We start from the raw sequence: 22,018 nt of genomic DNA on the forward strand, positions 1-22,018 counted from the left end.
AAAAACTGTGTTTTGGTGGTGAAAGCAGAGATTGATGGTTCACTTCTATTTTGTGTGTGTGTGTGTGTATGTGTGTAAGTATGCAAGAGATAACAGATACATTTTGTCTGACACACTGTCTTTGGCTAGACATGTAATTGATGTGATTGATGGCCTGTCAGATTTCTGAGATGCTGTATCGATTCATTTTTTAAAATCACTTGAGTCCACAGAAAATCCCTGCCTATCCCGTACTGAGAACATGGCAAACTAAACAATATACAGTAGGATTATTATTACACGGCTCTCTGGAATACTTGATTCTGATTGAATCAGCAGCAGACATAAGATATTGGCTTTTCTGAAATGATAAAAGAGATGGTGTATGTATGTATCCAGCACTATGAAGATGTGATAAGTGTTTCGCTCCTGTGTTTTGTTCAGCAGAGCAGGCGGAAAATGACTTCTGAGGAAAAAAACTAAATAAAATAGGAGAAGGTTTGACTCCACACAGAAGACCAAGAGAGCCAAGTGTGAATCAAAGAAGATGGTCATCACCTGTGGAGAAAGGAAACCGGGAGAGAAAATGAAAAGAGAAAAGACAAAGACTAAGAAAGTGTGGGAAAAGGTATGAGAAATAGGTGAGAAAACGAGATTAAACTGGGAGAGACTGAGAAAAACAACAGAGACGAGAGAAACTGGACACATCTAAAATTCAAGAGGGAGTTGAGAAGAAAAAATAGTGAGAAAAAGAATAAATTCAAGGAAATGAGAAAATAAGCAAACGGTTTAAAAGAGAATGAAGTGTGAGGAAACGGAAAGAGAGAGTTTATTTCTCACCTGCAACAGAAAGTGTGAATGAAATACAACAGGAAGAGAGAAAAGTGAAGAAACAAAAAAGACAGCAGGGAGACACAGTGAGAAAAGAGCAAGACGGCAAGAAAAGAAATATTAAAGACAGCTAGAAAAGGAGAGGATGGTAATGAGATTGAAGTGAGAGGAAAGGTAGAGTATATTAAGAGCTGTCAAAGGTCAAACCCAGTCCGTTTGAAACTTTTTCATTTTTGACAAAAAAAAGCGACATAAAAGGTGTAACAAAAAAGGAGAAATTTTAAAGTCACTATAAAATGACAATTCTTATTTTTTATGGAATATTGTAGTGTTTATTATTATTTTTTGAAATAATATAATAATTTTTTAATTATTAATAACTTAACATTGAGAAGCCATTTTACTCCGATTCACATCACAATAGGGAAGAAGGGAGGACCGCAACTTCCGCTTCATGCCGACTGAAGCACCAAAAAAGCATGATAAAGTGTATTATCGATATTGCAATGATACTCTCAGATGAGAATAAAATTAAACTGAATTGAGCTGGATTAATTACACCAACTTTGCTGAATATAATCAACATTGAACTGACTTGAGCTCATTAATGACAATATTATCTTCTGTAGAGCTGCTTTAGAGCTGAAATTGAATTTCTTTCATAATTCATAATTTACAACATTAACTTGAAGCTGCTTTGAAACAATCTGTATTGTACAAAGCGCTTTATAAATAAATGTGACTTGATTTGACTAGACTGTGAACATTCTTCAAAACGTATCCTGTTGTGCTCCATATAAGCCTATGTAAAGTGTTAAGCCACTGAAGTTGGGTCAGCATGCTTCCTTAGGAGACATTCACATATATCGTGTTTTTCTATTCCACAGCGCTTACTTTTCCATAGTTTTTCTATGTAAACATGTGGAAGACGGTTGTGTTTGACCATTGCACTCACGTCTTGTGTCTATTGCAGCATCTCACGAATGACATGTTGTTTTTAAAAACGCATCTCGCAAGTTAAAAGTTCAACTTTTCAAAAATGCGTCTCTACCCTGTTTTTTCCCCCCTTTTACTGACCCGCCGCGTTCTGTGTGAACCTGCCCTATGTAGGCAGCTCACTAGGATCTGGCATAGAATTAGAGAGAGAGAGAAAGGGAGTGAGAGACAGAGAGATTTTGGTGTCTCGGCTCACAGGTCTTTGAGGACAGTGACTCAGAGACACTAGGACAAAAAAAAAAAGACGCAAAGAAAAAGCAAGTGTTTCTATGGGAACCAAGAACAAACCTTTCAAAGCTGACACGTCTAACAAATAGCTCTGAATACCAGGAGATCTCCGTGAGGTGCTGTCATAAATATATCAGCTTTAGTCCATATCTCTGGAGACGGAGGAAGATGAGGACAGAGATTAAGCTGTAGCGCCTGCGTCATTCTGACGCCTCAGTGTGTGTCACACTCCACGGTCACTGCAGCTCTACGCCGACCCTGAACCTGAAACTTTTGAGCTTTTGACACTCAAAAAACTGGTCTGATGCAGTTAAAATGTGTATGAAACGGACGCCAGCGCTGCTCTGCTCTGGAAAACACAGGGTCTTTTGTATGGCGAGAGCGCGAGCTAAATAACATTGACAAGTAACATGTTAAAGATGACATATTGTAATCTATACTTTTGTAATATTACATTTTTCCCTCCCCTGAAACCACTTATAATGTTAGTCAAGGTCTCTTGAACCAAAAACAGTTCAAAATATTTCAACAATATTTTTTGTGCTTTTGAAGGTCAAATTTTTTGCATTTTGTTTGTAAACACATGCACTAAATGTTTTAATGTAATAATGTTTCATAAAAGCAAATGACATGGTGCTGGTTAACAAAGCAAACATGAAAACATATTTGGGGTGGTTAAAAAGCGCACCTCATCTTTAGCCGAGTGACTGGTATTGAGCTGCTCAGAAATGGTCAAACTTTGAGATGGTTATATTTTGAGTTCGGCACTTACTGGACTGGGCCGTGCGAGCTTCTGCAGGCTGTGTGTAAACCCCGAGCCCCATCTCAGAGCGCGCCGCCAGAGAGAACATGTAGAGTGTGTCTGGCTTCAGGCCTTCAACCGCATACGAGCCAGCGGGGTCAAAGGTGATGTGGTGCTGCCATGGATTAAAGATAAAGAGAGTGTGAGAACCACACATAGGCTATATGCTCAAATATCTGTTGATTATGTTGATTTCAAACATCAACAGAGTTCACCAGAAATCGCTTACTGCACTTTTAAGCAATTTTCTGTGTTATTCTATTAAAGGCACACTATGCAAGATTTGTACCTTAATATAACAGCTTCGAAATCATTTTGATGGTAAACGAACTCGTAGTAGGACGAATCATCCCGATAGCAAAGCTGGGGCGGACGCCGCTGGCGAATCCAGCAATGCAGGTTTGAGAGGCGGCACCACGACAAATCTCGTGAGAATCACGACTTGCTTTACGGCACGACGTCACATACATCAACAACATATGAAGCGCCTCTATGGAAGACACTAGCATGCATTTCAGACGTGAATCATGGCAGAGTCGACGAAGAAAACGAAGAAAACACGGTCGGAAGAGTGCAGAGACAGCTCTGCGTGAGTGGTATTTACGACAGTAACGCTAAATACAAGCACTCCACAGCGACTCTAGGGGGCGCTGTTTGACAAAAACAGAAACTGCATAGTGTGCCTTTAAAAAAAAAGAAAAAAGAAGGTAAAATCAATCTTAAAAAACATAACTGACATCCAATTTATGTGTTCAAAATGACTGCATTTTATTATAGGGTAAAGCAGACCACACAGTGTGCTCATATTGTGTACTTTATATTGTACACTGTAATTCATCCAGGAATGATTTCCAGAAAATTGGCATTCTGTGTACATACTGCAAACTGCAAAGATATTATTTTCAGCATGCTAGTAATGCCATTCTGAACCCACTGAAGCCAAACACACACAGATTCAGTGATTTTAGCTGTGTTCTGCTTTGTACCTTGTTGTCAGAGTCGGCCTCCCAGTATGTGAGCTCATATTTGGTGATCTGATCCTGGACGGGCCACAGCCATGACAGCATGATTCGAGTGTCGAGCTCTGCCTCCGCTTCAAAACCAGTGGGCTGGGCCGGGACTGCAGTCAGAGATGAGGTTTGTCTTACTACACACTTAAATCACACAATACATTACACAGCTCTCTGAAATGCTTGATTCTGATTGGTGAATCAGGCATTCCAAGGTCAGATATTCCCCAATAATGACAATTATCAATAGCAACGCTGTATCATGACCCTCACCCGGGTATCTAAGGCCATGTCTCTCGTATCACACCGCTCTCTCTCGTTTCATTCAAACACAGCTGGTGCCATCTTGAGCCTCAGTTATCGACTGTATTTACTGTAAAATGAAACTAGAGGACTCCAGTATTATCAGTAGGCCTTATATTGTTGAAGTGTTCGTCTGGTTGCTAGAATGATTGTTTTGTACACTGTACTGGATTATAAGATTATAAATAGGTAAGATTTTAAAATGGTTTCTGCTCAAATCAATATTTCATCTCCCCGTCATTATTTGTGAGTATTAACTTATAAGACTGTACATTATTCCTTAAATTTCCATTTGATTGAACTTCGTTTGATACGTTCATTCGTCTAGGCTCAAAGCTGCTTGCTAGGAACTGTTTTGATTTGCGGATGCTTTGCGATTAGAGAGCTAATAAAATACTTTAACTTGAATATATTTTGTGTCTAATTATTTACTCATGTGGCAAGCAGCCATGCAAAAACTTTCAAATGGGTTCTATATAGAACCCTAGGGATCTTGACACAGTTTTAAAGATCACTTTATGCTAAAAAGGTTCTATATAATGAAAAATGTCTTAAATGATAATACATTCATGTTTCATGGGTTATTTTTTCTAGTGATAAAGTATATTTACGGGCTGTTTAATTCATAAAATGTAACAAAAATTAAAAAACCAATTCACCAGATTAATGGATTGAAACTAAATCCATAAAATGATCCCATAATGGAAGCCATTCAAAGGTTTCTGTATATGATATGCCTGACAGAGCCCTTTCAAAGGTTCGATATAGAACCTTTTACATTATACTATATTGACTTTTGAAGCCATCTTTTGTAGTGTGTCTTCAAATGAGTCTTTTCTCAGCACACACTGATATCAATTCGACGATAAAGAAAAAAATATATACAATGTATTATATAAGCACACATCTCACCTCCTTGCTGTGTTTTCACCTGCAGGGTGTCAGAAGGCGGGCCGTCTCCCACAGAGGTGAACGCCAGCACGCGGAGCCCGTACGTGATGTCAGGCACCAGGCCGGAGATAGTGGTCAGGCTGCTGTCCTCTGTGTTGTGTTTCTGCCACGTGCTGATCGGGAAATGCAGATCAGACGTGTAGTACACTCGATATCCTCGTATCTGTCCGTTGGGCTCTTCGGGAGGTTCCCACTGCACCAGCATGGTCGTGGCGCTCAGCATCCGGGCCTGAACGCGCAGTGGAGGGGACGAGGGGGCCTGTTCGCTGGTGCGTGTTTCTACCGTCCCGCTGGGCGGCCCGCGCCCGATGTTATTGACCGCCATGACACGGAATTCGTACTCGGAGTAAGGACTCAACCCACCGATGCTGTAGCGTGTGGAAGCAACTCCGTCCACTTCCTGGAAACCGTTGTCCGAGACTTTGGCCCGGTACTGAATCACATAGTACGACACGGGTTCGGGGTTGCCGGAATCCCATGTTAGAGTTACACTGGTGGCGGTGGTTTCTGTGACGATCAGAGAGGTCGGGGGCCGGGGCAGAGCTGAGAAACATGAATAAACATATTTAGTTCCTTGACAATTTTGAATACAAAAAGGCATACTATTGGAAAACAGACAACATATAGAGTAGGACTGCAAACTTTTACTAAAAGTTTACTTCCAACACTGCTCCAACACACTTACCCGTAATTTTTTCGATAAGCCTGAAGGAATTAATTAGCTGGATCAGGTGCGTTTAATTAAGGTTGAAGCTAAACTCTGCAGGGATGTGGCCCTCCAAGAACTGAGCTTTGCTCCCTGATCTAGAGTGACTCAAAAAGGGCAGTGTGATGTGTTTTCTTTAATTAATTAAGGTGAATTCAGGCCCAATATTTTAACAGCAAATTAGACCTTTATACCTTTTATATTATATCTCAAACAGAAACACATACTTTTGTTTAATTAAGTAGCAGTATTTGCCCCCAGAATAGATTTTCAATGGGATTTTTATTTAAAACACAGTGTTCTGTTAATTAATGTACTTTTCTCAATCTGAACACTTGTATTTGATACCTATAAAATCCAATTATCCTCACAGTACACACACAGCTGTAAATAATGAACAATAATGAAAGATCCTAACACAATAAAGAATGCACTTTAAATAATTAGTCCATCACTATCTTATATTATATAGTGCTTCACTGTTTCAATTTTATGTTAACTACGTAAAACTATTAAAAATATTTTTTGGTAACTGAAATAAAGCTGAATAAATAAATAAATATTAGATAGATAACCTTAAACTTAAAAAAAAAGTGCTTTATTGCCTGGGTAATAAAGTACTAATATTACTAAAACCTAAATACTGTAAATATAAAGCTATATAAAAATATAAAAAAATCAAAAACTAATAAAAATGACAAGCACAAAACTAAATTACTAAAGGTATAAAAATAAAAGCTAATTAAAAATATTAATAAATAACACTGGTTCAAATAAACTGGTATCAAATGTTAGATAATAGAAAAATCTAACTGTTCATTATGCAGGCATTTTTAGTCCTTGTATTTTAAATATCTTCTCAGTGTTTCTGCTACTAAACCACATGTTCTGACATGCTAACATATGCCAAATGAATGCAAATATTGGCCTATCTGTGACATTTCTCAGGGTAGATATGTGATAATGACCTGGCATTTTAGATGAATGTAGAAAAATGTGCTGTGTTAAACACTGTTCTTGTGATTGTTCTGTGTCTGTATCATAGACTAGATCGGTCAGCTCATCCTATTTCCACAGGCGAGCTGAAAAATGCCTGTATTGTCATAAAATAGCTTGTGAAATTGACTCTAAACAACTTTTGTGCAATATGCAATTGGACAGCTGTCAGAATCCAAACAGATCACCTCGAATAAGCAGCAGCAGAGTGGAAAAGGACAGAAAAACACACCAAAACCTTTTTAGGAGGCTTAAAGCACCACAGCTGCTATAGCAAGAAATCCCAAAACACATGATATTAACCTCAGCTAACATGATAATGCATGACGGCAGAGCAGAATAGAGCAGTGAGAAATACCCACTGTAATGCCAGATACACTCAAAATGCTTTAATCAATGCTAATGTTGTAACTCGACTCCATTTGCCTGAATCCAGCTCAAATTCTGCTACTCTAAATTCTTTATTTTCAACACCTCTCTAGATACACCGATAACAGTTTGCCGTTTCACCGACTAATGGAGAGCTCAGAAGAATCAGTACAGTATCACAGTACACTTTGTAAGAAGTCTTTTAGAGAGAGTTGTTTGCGTTGAACCGCACAGCATATTCACCCCTTGTCCCGCACGTCACATCTTGAGAAAATGTCCCGCATTTTCATCAGTCTGTTGGGTTTTAATTATCATATTAAGAAAACGTGCATGCGCTCATTTGCCTTTTTAAGAAAGCATTTTATTTATTATTTTTGCGGCGTAGTTTTTAACATGTTATGTTACATTGTGATGTAATGGTGTTTTCTGGAAGGGACTTAAGAACAAAGATTTTTTTATCAGCTGAAAGGCAGAATAGTTTTTGTATTAAGTTAGATAAACATTATATAACAGTTTCAGGTTATGTTTTTGTCCCACATTGTCCCACACAAACTTATAATCGTCCCACATTTGGTTTGTTTGATGGTGGTCACCCTAGTTTGGAGTGATTTACAGCAGTTTATGATGTAGCTATAGGGTGTTGCGAAGTGGTTTAGTTTCCTCTTTCTGGATTTCACAGAACAGTAGTACTGAGAGTGCGCTCTTTCACGCAAGAGTTTAACATGATAAAATTTGGGACAATGAAACGTTTCAAATAGATTCATTATCACGCAACAGCCCTAAAATAATCCTTAATGATCATTGGGAGCGCAGAGATTTTGTTCACTCTGTCAAGGCGGAAAAAAGGAGGAGAGAGATCTCCTCATCACATTTCAGTTCTGATGAAACATTGATGAGGCGATTGCATGCGCTGTCTGTCTGGGTCGGTGGGAATCCCCATGAGTGTGTTATTGATGAGATTTCACTCTCAGCATTTCATGGCCCAGCATCCAATCGGATTAGAGCAGCTTTGTTTATCACCGTCTAGATAATCACAGATAATCACAAACTTTAAGTACACAACTGATATCAATGCCAGCTGTATGGATCACTCGGGGACAAAGATTAAAAAAGGCAATTTATTTCTTTAAGTTAATGTTACCAAGCATACTTCATTAATGCATTTGAGTAGAATTTTTTGCAATATGACTAGTTTATTTGAAAATAAATGTTTAAAGAGCAAATTAAAATGTTTACTCCAATACATTTCTCATTTGTGTGGGTGCAAATGTGTTATGTATAATTGATTCGCAATTTAGCAAGGATGGATTAAATTGATCAAAGTAACAACATTTATAACATTAGAAAAGATTTCTATTTCAATAAATACTTGTTATTTTGAACGTTATTCATCAAAGCATCCTGAAAAAATGTATCACTGTTTCCACAAAAATATTACGCAGAACTGTTGTTGAGCATTTTAAAATATATTCATACAGAAAACAGGGTGACACTTTAGTTATGGGTCCAATTCTCACTATTAACTATCAACTACGACTTTTGCCTCAAACTCATAATTACTGCTTATTAATAGTTAGTAAGATAGTTGTTAAGTTTAGGTATTGGGTGGATTAAGGGATGTAGAATATGATCATGTAGAATAAGGCATTAATATGTGCTTTGTAAGTACTAATAAACAGCCAATATCATAGTAATATGCATGATAATAAGTTAATAGTGAGAATTGGACCCTAAACTAAAGTGTTACCAAAAACAATTATTTAAAGGGTACATAACATGCACAGTTTCACCTAATCTCATGTTAATCTTGAGTACCTATAGAGTAGTAGTGCATCCTTAATATCTCAAAAAAGTGTTTAGTTTTATTATATTTAGAAAAGAAAAATACAGCTTTCCGATTCTCTCCGGAAAAAGCCGAGGTCCTGGAGGCGGAGCTATAGAGTCAAGCGGTAGTTCTTGATTTCCAGCAAAAGACAGAAATCTGATCCAGTTGTACTTACATGAATGGGGTCTTTTATCACTGGGACCGCTCCACGTTTTAATAGCAAACGATTTGCAAATCCAGCGTCGACCTGAGCCTTGTTAATAAAACATTCGTCACTGAAATGACCAGAACACACAACCGCACTTCCTACACTCCGTTGCTGCCCCGGAAAAACAAACTGCATCCACTGTTCCTGTAACACTGGGTTCTTTGGGAAGCTGAACACGGTAAGCTTTCCCTCACATCCAAAAACACACTTTTTTGGAAACATTCTTGAACAAATCCTATGCAGCGCTGCCGGTGATTTCCTGTTGAAGCGCGTTGATGTGCCGCGGTCTCGCTCTCCTCTAGTCGACGTGCTCGCGGGCGAGCTTTTTCGAGAGAAATGCTCATATAAGGAGTTGCACTCTGATCTACGTCATTAGATCCACGGTCGAAAAAAACACAGCCGAAACTTGTACCAACCCGGAAGTAAGATTTTCAGCATAGAAATTCTCCGTTATTCGTCCAAAATATTTTTTTAAAACTTTGCCCATGTTTAGCATGAGAATCTATCTCTTTAACACTGTAAACAACTCTGAATACATGAAACACCATTGTACCCCCCCTTTAAATAATAAAAATATTTCACAATACTATACTTTTTTTTTTACCGTATATTTTTTTCTTTATACTGTATTAAATCCTTTTTGACCACTGCCGAGCACCGTACGGTTGCACTTCACTGTAATTTAGAAGCATTTTAAAGATGTAGCCCAAACTTTTATTACTGAAATGCTGGAAAGTATTTACAAGAATGATATTTCATCACCGCTCAAAGGAGAAAGAGAAGAAAAGCACGTAAACATTTGAAATGGGCCGTTATTATGCCAGCAATTATATACACTAAAAATGTGAATAAGAGGCTGTATTAAATCATTTCAGCTAATTTCCGTATTTTTTAAATGACATCCATCATTCTGAGATAAAAGACAGAAAACCATTTTAACAATAGCGCATCTATCTTCCTATTTTTAAACAGGAGATTTAAATAATCACATGATAAATAGGATATCATTTTCCTAATATTAAATGAAATATGAATTTATTATTCCAAGCATATGACATTTTATTTGCAGCAGACAATCATGCGACTGACCACGTGAGCTGGGTTCATACAATCACAAAACTCGAGAATAAATCTCCATCCGAATGCTTGAGTTTTATCACTGAGGTGCCATGCAAATTTATTTTTACGGACATCTATGCGAGAAACACTTAGCATCCGAATAGGGCTTATTAAGCATGTTTCATACAAGTGCAAAGATGAAGTAGATCCTGAGGCTAACCATCTCTTACCTTTGACCATGATCTGAGCTGTGGTGTCAATCATGCCCAGGGAGGATATGGCCACACAGGTGTAGTTCGCCGACTGCCGGATGTTGGTGAGCTCCAGCACATTTCGGCCAATGGGCATCTCCTCCTCTTTGGTTAGCTCCTGTTCACCCCTCATCCACTTCACATAGGGCATGGGAGCGCCCACCGCCACGCAGGTGAGGTTCACACTGCCGCCCGGCATCACTTCGTGATTGGTGGGCGGGATTGAGAAACGTGGCGGAACTCGCCGTACTGTTGGAGGAGCGCAGATGATGTTAGAAGCAGAACGCAGATACAGGAGGGCATGGCTCTGGATATACACCATTGACCTCTAGGATATAAAGTCTTTATTTGGAAATGTGAGAGATATAATGCATCATCAGATAAGAGTGTTTTTAACAGTAAATGCATCTCAAGGATTTTTTGGCTCTTTAGTCGAGTTTCCTTATTGTCTCATCAAATTTGATTTCTTTCAAAGTGCTGGCAAGCTATTTACTGTTATGTCACTAAATTAACTCTCTTTGCATCACAAATACACAGTAAAAATGCAGACAAAGAGCAACCTCAACCACAACTGGTCTCACTGAGGTGTGCAATGCTTTTTTTCTACATTGCCGGTCCCTGTCACACTATCTTGGACTGACAGACACTCAGGAGCTCAAAGAGACGCAGACAGGCGAATGTCACGTCTCAGATTTGAACTTTAGACTTTCTCATCAATGTGACTGATAGCTTAGCAGTGCAGCGCACATTTCCTTTATCGTTTCATAGATATAAAATGGGAAACAGACTCTGAAAAAGTCAGATTTCACTGAATTTTCAAAAAAATTCAGTCATTTATAAAGTTGTACATCTTCACTACCCCTTGCATATTTAATGATTAAATATTAAAGCTAATTTGATTATGCTGTCAGTCATCAATGAGACTGTCAGATCTGAGTTTTCCAAAATTCTGCATATCTTCCCTCCAAATCAAAAAAGAAAATTATATTTATAGTTTGCCGACAAATCTTTTTTTTTTTTTTTTAAGATGTCTATTTTGAAAATTCTTGTTAAAAAAATAATTTCATATGCCACATTTGTGTATTTCAATAATGGCATTACGAAGCTCAGAAGTAATACTGCAAACTTTTTTTTTTTTTTTTTTGCAAAGAAATGCTTGGATCACTTGGATCAAGAACGGCATAATTTGGCAGCAGAAGATTGTGACCCTTTACACACACTGAGTTGGTGTGCAGCCAAAGCCAAACCATCCTGTCCACTGAAGACACAGCAAACGCTCTGTGAATCTGCAGAGCTCCCATAAAAGAGCAGCGTTTTCTGTAGACTTCATGGAAGAAGCCGTCTGAGAGAGTCCATGGAGAGATTGCTAATAAACCAATCTTTTATAATGTCTCTCCGAATATAAAGTGGAATTGTTTGCAGATGGCAGCTGAGTTTAACAGGGAGCTCTGCGGCCAGACATCTGCTTATTTTCACGGACAAACAAGTCTCACTTCTGAGAGACTCCAACTCACTTCCAAATCTGAACATTACCTGTTAATTTCCTTGTCATTACCTTCACATTTCCAGACACAGGAAATTATTGCGGATAACTGAGGAAAGTGTGAGGCTAGAGGATAACAAATGCTCAGTGTTTATTTGACTTGAATGCAATTACTGGAAAGTAGAGAACTAGCTACCACCCAAACTCCAAAAATAAACTCAAGATGTCTCTTTCACACACACACACACACACACACACACACACACACACACACACACACACACACACACACACACACACACACACACACACACACACACACACACACACACTAAATGGTTTATAAGAGTAGTGTTCATTTTCTGCATTATCAGGTGAGATTTAACTGTGTGCATCTAGAGCGGCTTCTTGGCCATGTGTTATACAAGAAAATAAGCAAACTCACACTACCCAGAACACCAAACCAGGTTATATGTGACAAATCTGCCCTTGCTGAAAGTAAAATAATATGTGCCGTAAGAAATAAAACCTCAAAGCCAATCAAATGTGTAGAAGACTTTAAACCAATGAGATTCCACTGTACACAAACAAAAATGAAAACTGACGAACTGACAAACATCTTCTATGATTGTGGCTAGTTAAGACAAAAAAGCGTTTGGTTATGACTCTTTGTTTCTTTTCTGTGTGTGTGTAATTTGAACATATTGCTGTGGTTCAGGTACAGTAAATCAATATTTATTGCAAAATTTATTGACTCAAGTCAGGTAAACACTGAGCAAATTGTGCTTATGGGGTCTGCTCTGTACTGGACATGGCCAGGGGTGGCCATAATAATCGTCATCTTTGAGAGATGAGCGCAGAGTTTGGACTTTTGAGATTGAGTTAAGTTTGTTAGTTGGGCGAAAATGCCTGCAGGTGTAATAGTGTAAGAGAGACATCACATTAATCCACGTTAGTCACTGTACATAGAGAGGATGATGTTACCCATGGACATGAGGGATGGTCACGACATGATGGCAAGAGTTTCTCTCAGTTAGAGGTTGTTAAGAAAGTTTGAGAAGTCTTTGCGGGCTAGTAAAACAGACCGGCGTGAGCGATGCCAGTGGCCGCGGTGAGGTTAGAGAATGGGCTGAACTGACATTAGTGACTGATCTCGTGAGAAGTATTGCTGGGAGGGATAACAGAGCAATGAAAGCTTGCAGTTAGACATGCAGACATACAGTACATGCAATTTTAGGTGAAGAGAGAGCGAGAGAGAGAAAGAGCATTGTTTTAATGGAGAGGTGTTTGCAGGAGAGGGAGGTAACTGGGCTTTATTCAATGCAGAAGCAATTTCACAGGCGCACACACACACACACACACATACACGCACACACAATCCAAAGCACATCAATGGCCATGCACGCATGAAGCAAAAAAGCACAAATCAGCGATAGTCAAGAGAGCATGCATGTGTGACCTATAGAATAAAACACCAATAAATAAATAAATAAAAAATCCAAACGAATGCATCAAAGAATGAACAAAATAGTGCAAAGAATCCAATTTTATAGCTTTGTCTGATCAATAGAGGAAAAAAACAAAACAACATGATTGGATAACTCTCTGTAACAAGCTGTGATCAGAGAGGGATTCTACAACAGGCAAACTCCTGATCCTGCCAATGTTTCTGCCGTCAGGGATAGACATCACTACATTTGAACCGTTTTCTGGACTGTCAACTTGTTGCAAATCTTCTGGTCTGAAGTGGATTAGTAGAATCAGTCTCCAATCAGCATCAAAGCTGTGCTTTACAGACTCAATCAACTCAAAATAAAAGTCCTATACAAATACTGGAGAATGAACAAGCCGAAAAAAACGAAGCAAAAAAACAACAAAAAAAAACAACAACGTGAAGTCAGGGTCCAAAATGAACACTCACTGAATGTGAATTGAGAGTCATTTCTGTTCAACCACCATGGCTGGCTTTATTAGGTACTACAACATATACTGATATAAGTGCATCTACAAACAATACATAAATAAACTATATATATATATATATATATATATATATATATATATATATATATATATATTTCATTTGCTATCTCATACATATGGCATCTTCTGCTGTCTCATGTAGACAGATATGCCAATATAATTAACAAGAGAGTTTAAAACTAAGACTACGGAGATTATTTATGTTGGCATGTCTTATTTGTGCTCTGCAGAAGGCAATGAGAGAGACTGCACTGAAGATATCTCGCCCAAGGCCACATAAAGTGAAGAATACGTTAAGACATGAAGACCTGTAGAGATCATTATCATAGAGAACGGAGTGACCTAGAAACGGCTGCCAGAAACCTGGGACACATTAACCCAACCAGAACCTCCTTATCAAGAACAATTGGTGGCTATATGGTTATTTGAATGTTCTTGATGTTATATTAGGCTCTTCAAATGAGTGTTCTGGCTTCTGGACTTTTGTAGCACATGACTTAGATGGTTCCCTGAGAAGGGGAACGAGACACTGCGTCCTATTAGAGGACACTATGAGTGCGAGTTCCCATTCAAAAGGAAAGCTCATTTGTCAATGTCATTCAATGTTCTTGTCTAAATGAAACAGCTTGTTTCTGTGATTATGTACAGAATGCCCTGGTTCAACCACTTCGGGATTTTGGAAGGATAATGACTCTCTTTTTAACAAACAACTGGAGAGGAAAATATCTTTTGCTTTCCGCATTCTTACTTGCTGACTGTTTGTATTGTTCTCCACATCGGGAGTCCTCACCAAATGGCTGATTCCAAAACAAACAATGAAAGCTGCTTTAGCCAGCTTAAATACTTGAGAGCTCAAAAGGCTTTGTGGCAGTTCGCTGGCGTAACTCCTCTGAAAAAGGAGCAGAGGAATTGCTGCCATCTTTGAAATTTGAACTGGTTTATAAACAGGTCTGATCCGCTAAGCTAAGGGTGAAATCCTCTGATTGTTCTTTGACCTCTGAGTTCAGGCGTTGAACAACAGCAAATCACCCTGTTCATTTAGAAAGAATGATGCTGCTATCCTCTGTTTCCGCAAACAAGACCAGACTACGCTGCACAAAATGCCTACTTTTCATGCGCGTGCACGGAAGAAAAACTTCTGTAAACAAGTACATAAAAATACTTAATACGAGCCAAATAACTGGAAGAAATCCACATGACTCAAAGGGTGTTTTCACACAACACAGGAGCATCAAAAAAAATCTGACTTCATTTAAAAAACAGCCAGATGAATATTTAGTACGGACCTTAGCATAATTTACATTTGGCAGAAACCAAAAGCATGGCTGAAAAACTAAACAAAAGATTGGTTTAGAGCCAAAAAACACAATGCATCGATCTCAGGTTCAGACCGAGCAATCGAAGTGTGAAAAACAGCCTAAAAGATCACTGAAGTTGCTCTAGGGCTTTTTACAAATGTCTGAAAACAACAAAACATCCACAGTTCTGACACATGCAACGTAAAGAAGAAGAGCAGGCTGAAATGTGAGGCAGCCAGCAGCATGCATGGGTTTGTAAGGGAGAGGACAGTGTCAGAGATTCAGAGCTCCAGAGAGACTGGCACACGGCGGGACAGGAGCTGCCAGCAGGGGGACACACGCCTCCCATCCGCCGACCCTCTGCGTAGGAGGAGAGATAGTGAAAAGAACGCACCTTCCCGCTGGTCTGAGAGTGAGGAGTGGATTGATTTTGGATGGCAGGGTGCGATGAAGATGGAGGAAGGGAAACAAAAGAGAAGAGAGCAGGAGGAAGACAAGGAGAAACAGAGAGAGTAAAACAGGCAAATATTCCGCTTATCCATAAAAGAGAGATGAGAACATGGAGAGGACAACAGCACCAAAACACACTTGTGCATCCATTCATTTCTAGATTTCTTGTACTATAAATCAAGGTGTATTTTATGACAGATTATGCATAACACACAGGTCATATTTGAATGCCGATGCATTGCAAGCGTATACTTAACATGCGTTCTTGCATTACTGTGGTGGTAACTATCCTTAGTGACAAATATAAATACTAAAGACTAACCCAAACCCTACAGGAAAACATTTAGCATTTTTAGAATAAAAAAACAACAACATTATGTTATGAATTGTATTACGTACACCTGTGTGCACACAAAATTAATCAAGTAACATATAGTATCTGCAATCTCTTTCAAATGCAATTTTTTGTCTTGTTTTTCATCACAATTATCTAAAAATTCTTAGATAAAGACATATTTACTTGAGAAATGAACTATATATAGACACATTTAAGTGAGTTTATGCTTAAAAAAAAGCACATTTCTGCCAGTGGAGTCAGAAAATAAACCTTTCCCTTTGAATTGAGTTTTTATCTGGTATAGTGTGCCATAGTGGACAATAATCAATGCCGCTTTACGACAACCTGACAGAAAGACTAGCATGTTTAATGGTTTTTGGTCCTCCACACAGTGACTATCTTAGCTCTCAAAATAATTATGTAGTCTAAAGACTCAGTATAATTTCAGAAGTCATTTTGCTTCTCAAGTAAATGCATCTAGATTTAAGAATGCTTAAATATTTGCCCTGGAAAACAAGAAAAAAAATACTGAGTAAGATTTTTTTTTTTTTTGCATTGTTCTGCCTAAACTTCCCAATTTACTAAGGCACAAACACACACACACACACGAACAAATAAACAAACACAGAAGAAGCATGATGCAGGACCCTCAACAGTGCTTGAGAGTCTCAGTGTGATAAGGCACATGGGAATGAGAGTGAAAACACACACATCTTTCACATGAAAGGATAAGCAATTATGGAATGATCACTCTCATATACAGTGATAAAGGTGTAAACACCTACTCACTGCAGTTGAAACCAAAGAAAAAAAGACAGAGAGAAATAAGAGTAAAAGAGAGACGGGGAGGAAGCGCACCAAACAAACACACACAGGCCCACACACAGCGTTCAGAAGAGATCTGTTATGTAAGTGTGTGTCAGTGAACTTTACACACCTGTAGAGAGACTCTAGATTAGACTATAAACAAGAACAAAACCACATCACAACATACAGAAAATATCCTCATTAGTAGAGCTAGGTGATATATTTAATTTTTACAATATATGCAATATTATTTTGTTGGCAATAAGAAGTTGGCTTTGCACCTGTGGCTTGATTATCCAGACACATCTGAGGTTTAAATGAGAGATTCTAGGAAAATAACCATCAAGAAGTTTTAATAGCATTACTCATTTACAGTAATCTTAGTCTCAAAAACTATTTTAGAGTTGGAAAGTAAATCAGTTCTTTCAAATTGTTAATTTCAATGAACAGATTCAATTATCCAGCGATTCAATGATTCATTAGATCAAAATGTTAACTGAAGTGCCTGTGTGGCAATTTATGCTTTAATTTTAATTTCTTTTTTTGTAAATATATATACCTAGGCCAATACTGTTTACTGTGCATTATTATTTATAATTATTTTTTGTTAAATACATAAATAAAACTGATTAAATATTCTTCTCATTTATTTAGTGAAAACCCATGTGAATTTTTTTTATTTTTCCTCTTCAACATTTTTAATGTACTTTACTTATTGTTTTAAGCATTTTAATTTACTTGCCATGACTTTATGATTAAAACTGATGATTCCTCTCAATGAAAAAACAAACAAACATAATTTTAAGCAAATACTTAAATATTGAGATGTAAGCCAAAAGGATAAAATATTGCATATATTTTTTATGGCCTATATCATCCAGCCCTACTCATTAATTATAGAATAACAATGCAGGATAAACACATATACACACAGTTGAAGACATCAATAATTAATCCTTGAATAGAAAAGCAATAAATGTATGACACTACCATTGAAAAATTCATGCACTAACAAAATGAGAACATCTCTCTCTCTCTCACCATAAAGCATTAGATACTCAAACATATATATTAAATGGCATTCATCAAATGGCACGTCCTGAGAGTGTGTGGACTGTGTAAAGATCAAAGGGCTCCGGAGAGAATTCACATGATATGATCTTCACGATGCATCATTTATTAGTTTCTCTCTGATTGGTCGAGGGCTTGAGGAAGAAGACCAGGAGAATTTATGGACAAAGATTTCTCATTTCCCCTGCTTTCATATCGAACACGTGCGCACACACACACACAATCAAAGAGCAACGTATCCCCATATATTTAAAGGTCTGAAGTTGAAGTGGTCTTTAACTTGCCAGGCAAAAGAGGGAGTTAAATAAAAGGTTTTTCTTTGAAACAAGGTTTTAGCGGTCTCTGAATCTGCTGTAATTGATCCCGACATTAATGAGGGAATTTCCACAATGGGATTCTCCAATCTGGCTTGCAAGTCTCAACATGGTCCTTTCTTTGATGTCCTGAAAACACTTACATCATTTCCAACCTTCATGACCAGCAACATTAAAGGGTTCTTTACGTAATTTAATATTCTTTACTATATACTAACATTTTTCTGCACTTGTCCCGGAAGTGTAAAAATGTAATATTAACTTTAGGCAAGGCAAGGCAAGTTTATTTATATAGCACATTTCATACACAATGGCAATTCAAAGTGCTTTACATAGAAGAAATTAAAATAATAAAAAGAAATAAGAATAATTAAAACAGTTTAGAAAACTTTAACCTCTCTCTGACTTTAATTAAATAGGCTTTTTTTTCTATTGTACCTGTAATATGTATAATAATAATATTACATAAAGTTATAATAAAGTTAAAAATAATAAAGATATATTTTATTTTAAATTTTAATAGTATTTTATTATAAGTCATATGTCTTTTCTGATTGAAGGCTGACCTCTTCACAACTAACACTTGTTGTGGTCCGCACATTTTACTGCACAGTTCTACAAGAATCAATTTAATACTCAACAAATGTTGCAAAGATAACTAATGGACAAAAATTATGAAAATATAATCATTGTAATGTCATAAACAGTTTTCAGCTATCAACTATAATCAACTTGAATATAAAAGCTCTTAAAAATTACATTAATCGTAAAGATAAGCTTATAATTTCATAAAGGCTTAGAACCAATAAACAAACCTGGGGAACGAAACAAAAAGGGGAAAAAATAAATAAAAATGACACAGTAAAGGAGTTGGGAAGTTTGATTAATTTCAAGAGAATTAGTTATTTCCATTTCAATAAATAGATTCAAGATTCAATCATCCACCGATTCAAAGATTTGCTCAAAATTGCCTTTGTGGCAATTTTACTGTAAATAGACGTTTTAGTAACATATACTAGACAAATACTGTTACCTGTGCATTAATATATAGAATCAATAAAATAAACTAAATAAATAAATAAAACTGATGAAATATTCTCTCTCATTGAGTGAAAATCTGTGTGGAAAACATTTCTTGATTATTAAAAATTGGAAAACAATGGGGAAGTTCTCCGCTGCAGAACCATGTTTCTATTAAGACAAATGGGTGATTAAAGAGAAGTGTGAGTTTTTGAGCGACAGGTCCTGTTCTGGCCGTGGTAAAGCCTGTATGGAGAGCAGATCGAGGTGAAACGGGACGGGGTTTTGGGTTTGGTTGAAGATCTTACCTCTGACGTAGAGGTTGGCAGGAGCGGAGTAGCGTGTCCCTGCGCTGTTCACCGCCACACACTCATACTTGCCCTGGTCCGACTCCTCGCTGTTCTCGATCTGCAGTGCCCCTGCAAACACAACATAAGCAATCACAAACCAGACAGAAATGCTCTCTCACACACTCACAAACAATCGAAACTTCCATCGCTTTAAACCAGGGTGGCCCGAGGAGAAGAACATTTTTTCTACACACTTCATTGACTAGCGCTCGGCTGGCATATGACCTTTCTTGTCTCTCTAAATACTGAAAGAGCAACATCGTTCACTCCATAATTCAATAAATCTAAAGCAAACTGGGTTATTTATTCATTGTGGCAAGTAAAAACACCTGCAGGCTTCGCCAGCTATAACCGTCACTGTACATAAACTCTGCTATTCTGCTAGCCGAGGCAAAGCTGTGCTTTTAGAGAATCGATCTATTAAGACATAATACAGCCGCTGCAATTACTGTCAATACTGTACATTCTCAGTGCATCCAAACAAAAGAAAAAACTAAAACTAAAAGCTTAAAAGTATTTTTTTCTGCCAACAGTATCATGACAGATACAGTTCTCATACAGCCACTTACCTGGCTTCAGCATTCTGTTCATCTTAATAACACAAACACTCACACAAACATTTCATTGACATTTTGTTCTGACAAAATAAGGAAATAATTCGCTCATTAGGTTTTTTAGTATGGCGGTGCTGTTTGTTTGCGTGATGTGACATACATCATGCAATCTGTGGAGGATGGAAGCACACCGAGAAAACTAAAGATGTCGTCAGTGTATTTCAGAAGTAGTCCTGAAATGCATTATGGGATGGGTTTAAATGTGTGCATTAACAATAGAAACATAATCCAAAGACTGTGAGTGAATGAGACCTCATTACGATACTGAGCATTAACCTCGCTCCAAGAGTTCATTATACAAACAAATGACCCTTACAGCACACATAAACACACACACATTAGATCTGTTCCAAACCCCACTGAGCCGCCTCGCTGTCTAAAGGCCCGTTCACACCAAAGACAATAACTATAATGATAATGATATAGTTTAAAATCATTCTAAATGTAAAAGAATAGCAGAGTCTTTACCACAACTATAACGTTAAAGGCACAGAGAAATTATATTGTTGGAATCACTTTCAGATTGTTTTTCTTTTCCAGCTGATGAATGATAAAAACATTGACAGCCAATCAGAATAAACCAGACTTTAAAGAGCTCAAACATTTAAAGTGGCAGCGTGTGCTCAGAACGATATCGTCTGCTGATGAGGACGCTAATATAGTAATTATTATAGTTATCGTTCTTGGTGTGAACGGCCTAATGTCTATTTACTAGAAACTTAATCTGTATAGACAAAAAACTATTACAAATTAAAAAACAAAAACAAAAATTAAAATGAAAACAGAAAATATTAACAAAAACTATAATAGTATATCATTACACTAAAATAAGACTGGCATCAACGCATTCCTGACTATAGCTCAAACAGTAAAGCATTGCGCTAGCAACACCAGGTCATGGGTTTGATTCCCATGGAATGAATGAACTGATCAAATATATAGCTTTAATACAATATATGTCGCTTTGGATAAAAGCATCTGTCAAATGCATATATGTAAACGCCACCAACTATGTACAACTACATTTCCTATAATTGTCTGTAGCAGCAGGAGAATAATAAAACACACGGATAAAGCATCAATGACACACTTAATGCATGTCCTTTGCTGTTCATTTTGTGTATATTTTATGTTTTTTTTTGGTCACACTTTAAATTAGTTTAAATTCTCACAATTAACTAACTATTAACTACGACTTTTGTCTCAATAAACTCACAATTACTGCTTATTAATAGTTAGTAAAGTAGTTGTTAAGTTTAGGTATTGGGTAGGATTATGGGATGTAGAATATGATCATGCAGAATAAGTGCTAATATATATTAATATTATATATTAATACGTGCTTTATAAGTACTGATAAACCTAGTAATATGCATGCTAATAAGCAACTAGTTAATAGTGAGAATTGGACCCTAAACTAAAGTGTTACTGTTTCCTTTTTCTGATCACATCATATTTTTGATTTCCAAACTTATAGTAACTTCCCAGGAGTGAGAAGTTTTTATTAATACTTTGCAATATGTGATGTTGCATTTGATCAAAATTAGGTTATCTTTTCATTTAGCTTTTAATTTTCTGTTTGTAATAGCCTTCACATTATGCCTATGGTACTTACAAATGCAGCTCAACAGCGTCTGGAACAGAGCTACTATCTCTTTCTCTAGTCGTCAGGAAAGAAGGCTTTTCTATCACTTATTACACTTGAAACGCTAGTATCCGAGTGATGTTGAAAGATGTCATGCTGGCCTCTCTCAGTCTAATCTCACTTTCTCGCCCT

At 37.3% G+C, this 22,018-nt stretch overlaps 1 protein-coding gene across 12 annotated transcripts in view; it reads right to left on the reverse strand.

Annotated features, from left to right (window-relative positions):
• ptprfa (protein tyrosine phosphatase receptor type Fa) overlaps window positions 1–22,018 on the reverse strand; it is a 231,949-nt gene that overhangs the window by 70,773 nt on the left and 139,158 nt on the right. For 7 of the 12 annotated variants that reach the window (XM_079882944.1, XM_079882942.1, XM_079882946.1 and 4 more), the window contains 5 exons: window positions 19,586–19,696; window positions 10,494–10,763; window positions 5,062–5,643; window positions 3,823–3,956; window positions 2,807–2,951 (listed from right to left, as the gene is read on the reverse strand). In XM_079882944.1, coding sequence (XP_079739070.1) covers window positions 2,807–2,951; window positions 3,823–3,956; window positions 5,062–5,643; window positions 10,494–10,763; window positions 19,586–19,696 — 1,242 coding nt within the window. Of the gene's footprint in view, window positions 1–2,806; window positions 2,952–3,822; window positions 3,957–5,061; window positions 5,644–10,493; window positions 10,764–15,672; window positions 15,685–19,585; window positions 19,697–22,018 lie in introns of all 12 variants that reach the window. The other 5 variants (XM_079882943.1, XM_079882945.1, XM_079882938.1 and 2 more) reach the window with 1 other exon arrangement.

The sequence above is a fragment of the Squalius cephalus genome (assembly GCF_949319135.1).
Source record: "Squalius cephalus genome assembly, chromosome: 10".
Taxonomy (NCBI): Eukaryota; Metazoa; Chordata; class Actinopteri; order Cypriniformes; family Leuciscidae; genus Squalius; species Squalius cephalus.